The 13807-nt window shown below is 43.6% G+C and overlaps 1 protein-coding gene across 1 annotated transcript in view; it reads left to right on the top strand.

Annotated features, from left to right (window-relative positions):
• Positions 1 to 6: 6 nt before the first annotated feature.
• MSL2 (MSL complex subunit 2) overlaps positions 7 to 13807 on the top strand; it is a 44730-nt gene continuing 30929 nt past the window's right edge. The window contains exon 1 of the mRNA XM_017874836.1: positions 7 to 920. Within this exon, the coding sequence (XP_017730325.1) occupies positions 779 to 920 (142 nt within the window). The 5' untranslated portion in view covers positions 7 to 778. The remainder of the gene's footprint in view (positions 921 to 13807) is intronic.

Below are 13807 nucleotides of genomic sequence, written 5' to 3'. Positions count from 1 at the left end.
CGGGCCTGCTCCCCGCCCCCTCTCGCCCGCCGGCGGCGGCCCGCGCACTTCCTCCCCGGCCCTCCCCTCCGGGTTGAGGACTCTCGCCCGCCTCGCCACCTCGGGGAACTGCGGGCTGCAACCTACGGGGCGGAGAGCCAGGGCGCAGTCTGGGCCCCGCGTCCGATATGGAGAGTGCGGCGGCGGCGTCCGCCAGCCGCAACAGCAACCTTCGTCGCCGCCGCGGTGTCTTGCATTAGATCCGGGAATCCGCCGCCTGACCGTCGTCCTTGCCTTCGCCGCCGCCTCCGCGCCCTGCACTGGGATGGAGTAAGAGGCTCTGCAGCCCGGGAGAAGCGTGCCGCGCCTCAGACGGGCCCGGGGCCTGCTCCCGCGCCCGCCAGCTCGACCTGAGGAGGCGCCTCCGTGTCCGGAGATGGAGCTCGAGTGCAGGCCGCCCGCCGAGCCGCGGGGCTAGACTGAGCGCCGAGTCCCGCCCCGAGCGCCCAAGCCGCCGCGTTCTGCGCTCTGTGGTCGCTCCGGACGAACTCGAACGCTGGTTTTTTTTTCTCTCTCATATTTTTGGAAGTCTCAGGGACGGAGGGGCGCCAAGGCCCCATGTGTGGGAGGATTGCTTCAGCTCCACAAACTTGCACGGATTTTGGTTACTTGTTTGGCCAGTGGTTCGGCTCTGATTTCTTCCGAATTGTTGCAAATTCGCCATCGTTCCCTGGCTGCTTACAAAGTTGGATCCGGAATTTCTTTTCAACCGGGAGCCATTGGTGTCGAAGTGTCTGCAATGAACCCCGTGAATGCTACTGCTCTCTACATTTCCGCGAGCCGCCTAGTGCTCAACTACGACCCCGGAGACCCCAAGGCGTTTACTGAGATTAACAGGCTCTTGCCTTACTTCCGACAGTCCCTTTCGTGCTGTGTTTGCGGTGAGACGCTTTTTATTGTTCCCTTTTCAATGCTTGTTTTTAAAAAGCCTTCTGGGCAGTGGTGACGTGAGCGGGTCGACGGCCTGGTGGTTGGTATTAAGCTTTTGTTATTTGTGCCGCGCTGTACGGTCATTAGTTTTGAAACTCGCCGAGGGACTTTTGCCCGGCATTTCAGAAAGGCAGAGAACCCTTTCAGATCGCTTTGTGCAGTGGCGTTAACGTTCAAAATGGTTTAATTCGCCTCGGTTCATCTGATGGTAGTGGTTTAAGTGGGGGTAACATGCATGCACAATACTTTGCCACGGGAGCAGATTCCGTACCTACAGCGGTTAAAAGTGGTTAAACATGATGAAAACATGCACATGTGGGCACATGTGGCGTGTTTGCATTTCCCCAAGCTGGTGTTACGTGGGAGTGGTGGGCTAAGCTGATGAGCCCCACAGCTGGAGAACCCGGCGCGGAACTTTCCCCCGGGTTCCTCCACAAATGCTTTGACGGTTTGACGGTTAACAGCAAGCCGGGGAAGGCTGGTGGTACTCGAAGTGTTTTTTAGCTGGTGGGATTTTTACTTACCACGTTTTCATTTTGTGGTTTAACATACTTTGGCTTTGTCGAGGGTTATTTTAGATGTTTTTGTTCAAAAAATATTAACTCGTGGTAGGTAGGATACTTTTAAATTATTTTTAAGATAGAAGAGATATGCTAAATTGTCTAAGGAAAATATCTCAAAAGTGATAATTTGAGTGTTAACTGTGCAGGTATAATAATTACTTGCTTTTCGAAAAACCTGGACTGAAACGTTAATACAAAGGAAAGGGCAACTGGCAAAGCAGTAATATGTATGCTCTACTTAATATTCTATCCCAAATTTTGAAGTTTTGATGATCCACTTGTTTAGTCGGAACCTGGGAAATTCAGGCACGTTAAGGCTTCCGCTTTATTAGATAAAGGAAGAAGAGTAATTTGGGACAGTTGTGGCTGAAGGGAGAAATAATATTCATTTGAGGTTTATCCAGCGTTTTCTATATAGATCCTGAAGCAAGACACTGAATGGGTGCAGAAGAGGTGGTGGTGGTTTTTTGCAACACAGGTACTTAATGTCATAAACATTTAAGTAACTGAGTAAGTCATTAAGTGCTACTCTGACTGGCAACAGACACTTAACACCTATATAGAGGAATAGTCGCCCCGGGCAAATCACCTAACTGCCCTGGGCCTCAGTTTCTTGATGTGTAAAATGAGAATTTTCTGCTAGATTGAGTTTCCTTTCAGTTTAAGTTTTGCAAATATAGGTGTATAAAAAATTTGCTTGATTTCTTGGTAACCTCTCACTCTACTCCCGCTTTTTTGGAGTGCTTTTTTTTTTAATGTCCTCACGTATTTTGATGGTTTGAGGACTGAGGAAATGGAGCTGCAATACTTCCTTCTCCATACACTTTTTTTTTCTTTTCCTTTGGTGGCGGCCGTTGGGTGCTACTATGGTGAGGTAGGGAGAAGAGGAAGGGCCCACTCTGTCCTGCTGAAACAGCATTTGAGAGTGATGTCATTATCAGTTAACATTTGCAGAATCTGGTAGGTCCCCTGTTTACTAGATGGGTGAGACTTAGCTCTCTAATTTAAGGGGGAAATGGTAGTTTTGAGTTGTGTAGACCACCACTATCCTAAAACTATTAAGAACCTCAGAGGTTTTTAAGTTCTTATTAATAGCTTTCGGATAGTAGTGGTGGTCTAATTGAACATTTTCCCAGGTTCTAACCTGGACTTTAAATAATGGCATTAAAGATAAAACTACATTTAAAAGTCCAACTGTAGCCTTTTTTATTTTTGTTTTTTGTCAGTCTTGGCAACACAAGGGGAATTTTTCTGACAGGGCTTTCTTATTTCACATCATCCTAAGGGGAATTTTTCTGACAGGGCTTTCTTATTTCACATCATCCTGTGGAAAATATCTGTGAGGTCTGCTTCTCCCTATAATTGAGTAGCTGGCATGGTTTCAGTAATAGGGATGTAGATTCAGGTTTTTTCCTTCCCATCTCTTTGGACATAAGTCTGTGGTTATCAAGAGAGAGAAAAAAAAAATCAGTTATTTGAATTTACCTCCAGCATTTACATATCCTTTGTACCAGGTGCGTACTAGACTTTTTTTCCTTAGATGAAAAGCATACGTGCATTCAAATAAATATGTGGATGTGCATGCAGTCTTATTTCATGAAGACAATACACATGTAAAAATGAAGTTTAATTCTGTCGTAATGCTTAATTAGGGAATTTGTTTCAACACGTCCTGTAGATTTGACCCGCTACTACCTTTTCATTCTTTTATTCAACTGTGGTTTTACATAATTTCTGTTTTAACTGGATTGATGTTTTTGCCCTTTCAGACATGCTTTGTATCTTCCTTTTTTTTTTTTTTTTTAAATCTTTGCTTTCTTAAGTTTCTTCTGCCTAATACACTCCTTTTTTCTAAAGGCCTAACTCAACTCTGCCTCCTTGGTGAAGTCTTCCTTGCTCACTGCAGCGGAAAGTTTCCTCTGGTCAGGTGCCTGTAATCCCAGCACTTTGGGAGGCCAAGGTGGGCGGATCGCTTGAGGTCAGGAGTTGGAGACCAGCCTGGCCAACATAGTGAAACCCCATCTCTACTAGAAATACAAAAATTAGCTGTGTGTGGTGGCGGGTGCCTGTAATCCCAGTTACTCGGGAGGCTGAGGCCCATTGCCAGACATTGCTTGAACCTGGGAGGCAGAGAGGTTGCAGTGAGTGGAGATCGTGCCACTGCACTCCAGGCTGGCCCACAGAGTGAAACTCTGGCTCAAAAATTAAACAGTTATCTTTGTTCTCTTGTTCCATTCGTAAGATACTTACAACTCCTTTCAGTGCAGTTTTTATATCAGTCTGATTCTCCTGATATATATAGTAAACTTCTTAGGGAAGACACTTTTTTTTTTTTTTTTTTTTGAGATGGAGTCTTGCTCTGTCGCCCAGGCTGGAGTGCAGTGGCCGGATCTCAACTCACTGCAAGCTCCGCCTCCTGGGTTTACGCCATTCTCCTGCCTCAGCCTCCCGAGTAGCTGGGACTACAGGCGCCCGCCATGTCGCCCGGCTAGTTTTTTTGTGTTTTTTAGTAGAGACGGGGTTTCACCGTGTTAGCCAGGATGGTCTTGATCTTCTGACCTCGTGATCCGCCCGTCTCGGCCTCCCAAAGTGCTGGGATTACAGGCTTGAGCCACCACGCCCGGCCGACACTTTTTTTTATACATTTTTGTATTTCTTCTGCTTCACACTCTCTCCTGCCTAGTGACTTACATGTAGGTGTTTATGACAGCCTCAGAGGAAGAGGTGAGGGAGGGAAAAAGCCCTTCAAACTTTGCAATTAGGTTGAAATTTGGCTTTTACTTATTGTGTAGGCGCATTGCTTTAACTTTTTGCCAGTTTCCTTTATCTCCTTCAAGTTTGTTTCTCCAAATTTGTGTTATGTGTGGGCTTATTTTTAAGTGGTTTGAAAAAACTTTTTATTGAGACAGGATCTTGCTGTGTTGCTCAGGTTGGAGTGCAGTGGTGCAATCCTTGCTCACTGCAGCCTTAAACTCCTGGTGTGATCCTAGCTCACTGCAGCCTTAAACTCCTGGATTCATGCAATCCTTCCACCTCAGCCTCCTCATTAGGTAGAACTGCAGGCGTGCACCATCATGCCCAGCTAAAGTTTTTGTGGTGATAGGGTCTTGCCATGTTGCCTGGGGGGGTCTTGAACTCCTAGGCTCAGGCTGTCCTCACGCCTTGGCCTCCCAAAGTGCAGGGATTACAGATGTAAGCCGCTGTGGCTCCTGGCCTGAAAAAAAAAAATTTTTTTTTTGAGACAGAGTCTTGCTCTGTCCTCCAGGCTGGAGTGCAGTGGCGCAATCTTGGCTCACTGCAACCTCCGCCTCCTGGGTTCAAGCGATTCTCCTACCTCAGCTTCCCGAGTAGCTTGGGATTACAGACGCCCGCCACCACGCCCAGTTAATTTTTGTATTTTTTGTAGAGATGGGGTTTCCCCATGTTGGCTAGGCTGGTCTTGAACTCCTGACCTCGTGATCCACCCGCCTTGGCCTCCCAAAGTGCTGGGATTACAGGTGGGAGCCACCCCTGCTCAGCCTGAAAAAAGTTTTTGAACCCATGAGAACAAGTCTACAGATTCAGTGTCTGGCACGTATTAGGTACTTAATATCCCAGCTTTGCACAGTAGAGAAAGGTGGGAGGAGGTGAGGGAAGAAACTATAAACTATCAGGTCAATTATTGTCAAACATAGATTATTCATTGCAGTTACAGTTTTGATATTATTGTTCTTTGATATGTTAATTAGCCAGTTATCACGGCTTGTTTTTCAATTGGTTTGTATTTTTAAACCTTCTGAAGCTTCTAGTGAATGGGATAGCCTTGCTGTAGAGAATTACTGTACTTTCTAGGCCACAGAAAGTGACCAAGACAAAATCACTATGGGTACTATTTTTAAGTGTCGATTTCTTGCTCCTCTTCTAAATGTTGGACTTGCTTTATCAGAAAGTAGAATTGTTTTTTTCTTTTGATAACATGAGACTTGATAAATTTTGGCCTAAGGATTTTAGGTTTTCATTAAACTTGTAACTCTTCACATGATGTAACAAGTCTGATGTATACAATCAAAAATCGTGTTAGGATTGGAGGGTCATGTTAAATGGAAAAATATTACTCTTGGAGATATTTGGAAATTATCACGGTCAAACCCAGGAACATGAATATTTCCCTTTTTTTTTTGGAGACGATCTTGTTTTGTCACCCAGGCTGGAGTGCAGTGGTGCAGTCATAGCTCACTGCAGCCTCAAACTCCAGTCCTCTGGCCTTAGCCTCCAGAGTAGCTAACACTACAGGTGTGCGCCACCATACGTGGTTGGCTAATTTAAAAAAAATTTTTTTTTTGTAGAGATGTGGCCTTGCTGTATTGTCTAGATTGGTCTTGAACTCACCTGGCCTGGGTCTCCCAAAATGCTGGGATTACAGGCATGAGTCCCGGTAACCTGTACCATATCTTTATTGGTTACCTGTGATGTTCTAGATGCTAGGATAGAAAGATGAATAAGACACATGGCACAGGCCCATATATATTGGTCAGTGTTACAGGGAAGACATTTAAGTAAACCAACAATTATTGGCCAACTACTGAGTAGAGGCATGTAAGCTATAATAAACCTCATGTGTCATGATAGAAAAGTTGGTAATTTTTTATTTTTGAGACAGAGTCTTGCTATGTTGCCCAGGCTGGAGTGCAGTGGCATGATCTTGGCTTACTGCAACCTTTGTCTCCCAAGTCCAGGTGATCCTCCCACCTCAGCCTCCCAAGTAGCAGGAACTACAAGAGTGCACCCCCGCTCCTGGTTGATATTTGTAGAAAACTTACCAATTAACGTTTTTGTACGTGTAAAGTTTCAGAAATTAACCATAAAAGTGTATTTATTTCTGTAGAATTTGTTTTTGAATAGCTCTTTGGTCAGAGGTTAATCATTGGTGTTAAAACAAAGTCTATTTTAACAGTTTTTTTCTTAGTTTACCTGTTTTCTGATCTGGGAAGAGTTCTTTAGAGCACATTCATCTAGTATGCAGGTAAGGAAGAACTATGTGTAGTTAGTAATTTTCTTGGGAGGTACAATTCAGCTATAGATAGCAGATGTATCAGATCTATTTTTTTTTTAACTGTTTGATTTTTTTTTGTTTTTAAATTTTCTTGAGAACAGGGTCTTGTTCTGTTGCCCAGGCTGGAGTGTGGTGGCATGATCATGGCTTACTGCAGCTCAATCTCTTGGACTTAAGCTGTCCTCCTGCCTCAGCCTCCCAGTTAGCTGGGACTATAGGTGTGCGCCACCATGCCCACCTTATTTTTGTGTTTTTTTTTTTTTGTAGAGACGGTTTTGCCATGTTGCCCAGGCTTGTATGATCTCTTTTCCTAAGAAAAATCTATAAAAGTTCTAAAATATTTGCTTCTACTTGGGTATGTTTATGCAAGATGACATTGTCTTAGGGAAAGGACTCCCTAAATGCATTGTTCCTAGTGCTGAGATGAAAAGAGGTTTGATTCACAGCCCTTCATCTTACGATAAGTTGAAAAGGTAATAATAGTTTAAATGATGGCTCAAGGCAGGCAGTATGGTACTGTAGAATTAGGCAGATGAGATTGTTTCATTCTGTTAAGATCTGGTAGGTGTGGGACTTGAGTTGGGCCAAGAGAAATGGTGTAATGGATACCTTTTTTTTTTTTTTTTTTTTTGAGACAGAGTCTTGCTCTGTCGCCCAGGCTGGAGTGCAGTGGCTTGATGTGGGCTCCAGCAATCCTCCCACCTCAGTGTCCTGAGTAGCTGAGACTACAGGCATATGCCATCAATGCCCTGCTAATTTTCAAATATTCTGTAGAGATGGGGTTTTGCTGTATTGCCCAGGCTGGTCTTGAATTCCTGACCTCAGGCAGTCCTTCCGCTTTCGCCTCCCAAAATACTGGGATTATAAGCATGAGCCACTGAACCCAGCCTGTTAGTGGATATTTTTTTTTTTTTTTGAGACGGAGTCTTACTCCGTTGTCAGGCCGGACTACAGTGGTGCGATCTCGGCTCACTGCAACCTCCGCCTCATGGGTTCAAGCGATTCTCCTGCGTAACTGGGACTACAGGCATGCCCCACCATGCCTAGCTAATTACTGTAGTTTTAGTAAACACGGGGTTTCACCATGTTGGGCAGGATGTCTCGATCTCTCTACCTCGTGATCCCCTAGCTTGGCCTCCCAAAGTGCTGGGATTACAGGCATGAGCCACCGCACCTGGCCTAGTGGACATTTTTAAGTAAGTCCTGAAGGAGAAAACCTTTGTCTTGTGTGAACAGCAGTAAATTGGGTTTATCCGGAATGAAGAGCCCTTGTAGGAGAGCCTTTGCCCTATAGTGGTTATTCAGGAGCCTTTTGTGTGGAGCGTTTTGATCCCAGGCTAAGGAATGTGACATTCACCCTGTAGACCTATTTCTTTCTTTCTTTTTTTAAAAATATATTCTACAGGCCACCTGAATCAAAATCACTTAAAAGCTTATTAAAATCCAGATATCCTAATCATCACACCAGACTGATTGAATTAGAATCTCTGTGGACAGGCCCTTGTAATCTGCATTTTAACTGCCCATCTTGATTGGGATGAGGATTTGCAAACCATTGTTATAAGCATTTGAAAAACAGTATTTAAGTAGGATAGTGATACGATTGAAATTGTTTTAGAAAATATTAATTTAGAGGTGAATTTTTTTTTTTTTTTTTTTGAGATGGAGTCTTGCCCCGTCACCCAGGCTGGAGTGCAATGGTGTGATGTTGGCTCACTGCAACCTCCATCTCCTGGTTCAAGCGATTCTCCTGCTTTAGTCTCCCGAGTAGCTGGGACTACAGTCGCCTGCCACACCCGGCTAATTTTTTTTTTTTTTGTATTTTTAGTAGAGACAGGGTTTCACCATGTTGGCCAGGCTGGTCTTGAAGTCCTGACCCCAGGTCATCCTCCCACCTCCACCTCCCAAAGTGCTAGGATTACAGGCGTGAGCCACTGCGCCCGGCCAAATGTGGTTTGTTTGGAGTCTCTAATAAGAGGATTCTTTAATGAGGCCTGAATAGAGTGGTGGGAGTGAAAAGAAAGGGAACAACATAAAATGAAAAGGGAACATTTGATCATTCTTATGGTTATCATAACATTTTAATTTGAAATATGTTATGTCATCTTTGTCATAGCTGGGCTTGTCTCATTGTGAATTGATTAAATAAGATGTTTTCTAGTCTTACATTGGTGCGTATGTCTAGCACAGTGCTTTCACATAACATATACTTGATAAAATGTACAGCTAATCCTCCATATCTGTGGGTTCTGCATTTGTGGATTCAAGCAACCTTGAATCTAAAATATTTGAGAAAAAATTGCGACTGTACTGAACATGTATGGACTTTTTTTTGGTCATGATTCCCTAAGCATTACAGTATAACAACTACTTGCATAGTACTACATTGTTAGGTATTATGAGTAATCTGGAGATGATTTAAAGCAGCAGTTCCCTACCTTTTTGGCACTAGGAACTGATTTCATGGAAGACTATTTTTCCACAGGTTCGGGGGATGGTTTCAGGATGATTCAAGCACGTTACACTTATTGTGCACTTTATTTCTATTATTATTATATTGTAACATATAATGAAATAATTATACAATTCACTATAATGTAGGATTAGTGGGAGCCCTGAGCTTGTTTCCTGCGAGGGTCCCATCTAGGGGTGGTGGGAGACAGTGACAGATCATCAAGCATTATTCTCGTAATGAGAGTGCAGCCTAGATCCCTTGCATGCACAATTCACAATAGGGTTTGTGCTCCTATGAGAATCTAATGCTGCTGCAGATCTGACAGAGCTCAGGTGGTAATGTGAGCAGTGGGGAGTGGCCGTGAAGCTTTGCTTGCTGGACCCAGTTCACTTCCTGCTCACTTTCTACTGTGCAGCCTGGTTCCTAACAGGCCAAGGACCGGTGCCTGTCCATGGCCTGGAGGCTTGGGGACCCCTGATTAGAAGAATAGAGGAGGCTATACTTAGGTTATGTGCAAATACTATGTCATGTCATATCAAGGACTTGAGTATCTGCAGATTTTGGTATTCAAGCGAGATGCTGGAACCAATCACCCATGGATATCTAGGGACAATTATACAATGGCGTTGAAGAACTGACAAAACCTGGCAGTTTGATACAGACACATGGGAAAAATTGAAGGAGTCGAAAGGTGATTTAGTTCATATCAGAAATGAAGTAAGGAAGGATGTTGATTTTTGGGGAACCTGAAGAGTTGGGGCAGTCTAGGTTTGAAGTAATGTAAGGATAGTCTAGTTAAAGAATTCTTTGGGGATTTTAGCAATATGGTTGTGGTAATTGAGCTGAATATTCAGCAAAATAGCCTTGCCATTGTTTTGATAACCTCTTTTAGAACAACTTTTTTTTTTTTTTTTTTTTTTTCCATTTTGCCCAAGTCACCTTCTCTGTATGTAATTGTCTTCATTGATTTTATTTTTGTCTTCTGGAATAATTCAGAAAGCCTTTGATAAAATTTTGCCCTTCGATGTTGGAATACAGCTTTGCATTCCTGAGAAGTTGTGTCCTGGCCGGGCGTGGTGGCTCACGCTTGTGATCCCAGCACTTTGGGAGGCTGAGGCAGGTGGATCATCTGAGGTCAGGAGTTTGAGGCCAGCATGGCGAAACACTGTCTCTACTAAAAATACAACAATTAGCCTGGCGTGGTGGTGCGCACAGAATTGCTTGAACCCAGGAGGCAAAGGTTGCATTGAGCCAAGATTGCGCCACTGCACTCCAGCCTGGGCGACAGTGAGACTCTGTCTCCCCCTCCCCTTCCCTCCGCCCTGCCAAAAAAAAAAAAAGGGTCGTGTCCTAAGTTATTCTGGTAGCATCCTTGTTTTAGTTTCCTCTAAAAGGGTGATTTTTGTGTCCATATCTATAGTATTTTAGATATGGTTAGATGAAGTTCTCTTCTTTGATGACTTGAATAATTTTTCTGTTTCGTTTGTAAGATGAGGTTGTTGGATTAGAGCCTAAATTTGGTTGTGAATTTGGTTTCCAGACCTTTTTTTTTTTAGTTTTGTTAAAAATGTACTGAATAGTGCCGAGCGCAGTGGCTCACACCTGTAATCCCAGCACTTTGGGAGGCCAAGGCGGGCGGATCCTTTGAGGTCAGGAGTTCGATATCATCCCGGCCAACATGCTGAAACCTTGTCTCTAATAAAAATACAAAAAAATTTGTCGGGTGTGGTGGCACATGCCTGTAGTCCCAGCTACTTAGCTACTTGGGAAGCTGAGGTGGGAGAATTGCTTGAACCTGGGAGGCAGAGGTTGCAGTGAACTGAGATCGTGCCACTGCATTCCCCCCTGGGCCAAAAAACAAAACCCAGTCTCAAAAAAAAAAAAAAAAAAACTGAATTGGTGGTTACTGTTTCCAAACCTAGACCTCACATAAAAATCCAAATTTTAGGCACTTCCTGGAAAAGTATGAGGTTTTGCAACAGTGGAAGCACTGAATTGGAAGCATTCCCTTATGACATAGCATCATTGGCTAGACTTGAGAGATTGGCTTTTTTCTTTGGTGGTAGGAGTATGTCCTCTTCAGTTTGCCCTTGGTCACACCTAACCTTTGCCACTGTTTTTCTTTTCTTTTTTTTTTTTTTAGAGCTTTATCTACTTGCCTCTTGTAAGAATTTGGGTTTGTAATTCTCAGGAATGAAGGCCCCTTCTTGTACGCTGGAGGTTGTTCAGAACCATGGAATTCTTACTTTTTTTGAGACAGTTTCACTCTGTCGTCCAGGCTGGAGTGCAATGGTGCGATCTTGGCTCACTGCAATCTCCGCCTCCTGGGTTCAAGGGGTTCTCCCGCCTCAGCCTCTGGAGTAGCTGGGATTACAGGCTCCTGCCATCTTGCCCAGCTAATTTTTTGTGTGTGTTTTTGTAGAGACGGATTTCACCATGTTGGCCAGGCTGGTCTTGGAACTCCTGACCTGAGGTGATCTGCCTGCCTTGGCCTCCCAAAGTGCTGGGATTACAGATGTGAACTACCCCGCCCGGCCCAGAACCATAGAATTCTTTTTTTCAGACGGAGTCTCGTTCCGTCGCCCAGGCTAAAGTGCAGTAGCACCATCTCCGCTCACTGCACCCTCCGCCTCCTGGGTTCGACTGATTCTTCTGCCTCAGCCTCCCGAGTAGCTGGGACTACAAGTGCCCACCATCACGCCTGGCTAAGTTTTTGTATTTTTAGTAGAGATGGGGTTTCACTGTGTTAGCTAGGATGGTCTCATCTCCTGACTTCGTGATCTGCCCGCCTTGGCCTCCCAAAGTGCTGGGATTACAGGCATGAGCCACCATGCCTGGCCAGAACCATAGAATTCTAATGATGTTGTGATCTTCAGTTATTTTGTGAAATCTTATTACCTGGATAAGAGTCAGGATTACTTATCTTGTTTGGCAGTTAGAGAACAGTTGTTGGTTCACAATGTTTCTGGTCAGTTAAAACATTTTCACAGGTTAGTCGATAGTATTGTTCATTATTTTCTCTATCCTTACAGACTTCTAGTAGTTTTGTCAATTATTGAGTTGAAATCTCAACTGTATGTGTTTTCAGTTTCTCTTCAGTTTTATCAGTTTTTGCTTCATGTATTTTGAAGCTCTGTTGGTAGGTTTTATGAAACCTTTCTGAACTTACAGGATATAGTTAAAATAACTACCATTTCAATAACTTTAATTTTTCTAGCCTGGGCATCATGGCAAAACCCTGCCTCTACAAAAAATACAAAAATTATCTGGACGTGGTTGGCACTTGCCTGTAGTCACAGCTACTTGGGAGGCTGAGGTGGGAGGCTGAGGTGGGAGGATTGCTTGAGCCCAGGAGGCAGAGGTTGCAGTGATCTGAGGTAATGCCACTGCACTCCAGCCTGGGTGGCAGACTTGAGACCTTGTCTCAAAAAAAAAAAAAAAAAAATTTCATTTAAAAAATTTTTCGTAGAGATGGGGGGTCTCCCTGTGTTGCCCAGACTGGTCTTGAACTCTTGGCCTCAAGTAATCCTCCTACCTTGGCCTCCGAAAGTACTGGGGTTACAGGAGTGAGCCACCACATTTGGCTTAATATGATTTTCATTTTTAATGTTTTTGTTTACTAATTCTATCATCTGTTTCATTTTCTGGGTTTGTTGTTCGCACTGGTTTTTCTTCTTATCATGGGTTATATTTTCTTGCTTCTCTCTAGGGCTGGTTAATTTTGATTGGATTCCAGCTATTGTGAGTTTTACCTTGTTGCTGGATATTTTTGTACTACAAATATTCTTGAATTTTGTTCTGTGACGAGGCTAAGTTACTTGGAGATTGTTTGATCCTTTCAAGCCTTGTTTTTAAGCTTTTGTTCAGCAGAGTCACAGCAGCCTTTAGAGACTAGTTTTTCCATGCTACTGAGGGCAGGAACCTTTTGACTGCTCATCTGATGCCTTGTGAGATTTCTCACTTTGGGTAGTGGAAGGAGGAATTACTCTGCTACTTCTGTGAGTTATGGGGATTGTTTCCACTCCTTCTTTCTGGGGCTTCTCTGGTAGTTTACACACATGTGCTAATTAATCGGTACTCAGCTGAAGACTTCAGAGGGACCTGGTATACCACTCTGGGCCTCTTTCTCTGTGCAGCTCTGTCATCTCTGTGCTTCTCTCTGAGAAGTTCAGCTGCCTTGGCTTCCAGCTCTGTCTTCTCAACTCAGGGGAGCTTTTTTTTCTTTTTTTTCCCCCTGCTTAATCCAGGCTTTGGATTCTCCCTCCCTGTGCTTTTTGGCCTGAAAAGTATCCCCAGGCAATAAGCTGGGACGGTTGTAGGGTTTATATTTGTTCCCCCTTTCAGGGATTACTGTCCTGTGCTGCCTGTTGGTCAGTATTTGAAAACCTATTGTTCTAGTCTGTTTTTTAGTTATTTCAGTTAGGAGAGTAAATCTGATTTTCCATTTTTGTCTGGAAGCAGAGTAATATCACATTCTAAACCTATGTTTTATACAAAGCTACTGGCCATATGTGACAATGTAAATTTTATTTAATTAAAAGTAAATGCAATTTAAAATCCAGTTCTTCTTTTATCCTTAACATTGTAAATGGTCAGTAGCCACATGTGAGTGTAATGGCTTCCTTATTGGACATTGCAGATATAAAACATTGCCATTGTTGCATGAAGTTCTACTGGACAGTGTTATAACATTTAAAGAACTTAGATTTGTTCTTGAAAGCTGTGTGAGAAATTTACCTTCAGTGTTTCATCTTGTTTTTTGTTGCAACATTCTTTTTTTTTTTTTTT

Source organism: Rhinopithecus bieti, unplaced genomic scaffold, assembly GCF_001698545.2.
Source record: "Rhinopithecus bieti isolate Rb0 unplaced genomic scaffold, ASM169854v2 scaffold_9203, whole genome shotgun sequence".
NCBI lineage: Eukaryota > Metazoa > Chordata > Mammalia > Primates > Cercopithecidae > Rhinopithecus > Rhinopithecus bieti.
This window is presented reverse-complemented; position numbering and strand designations above follow the sequence as displayed.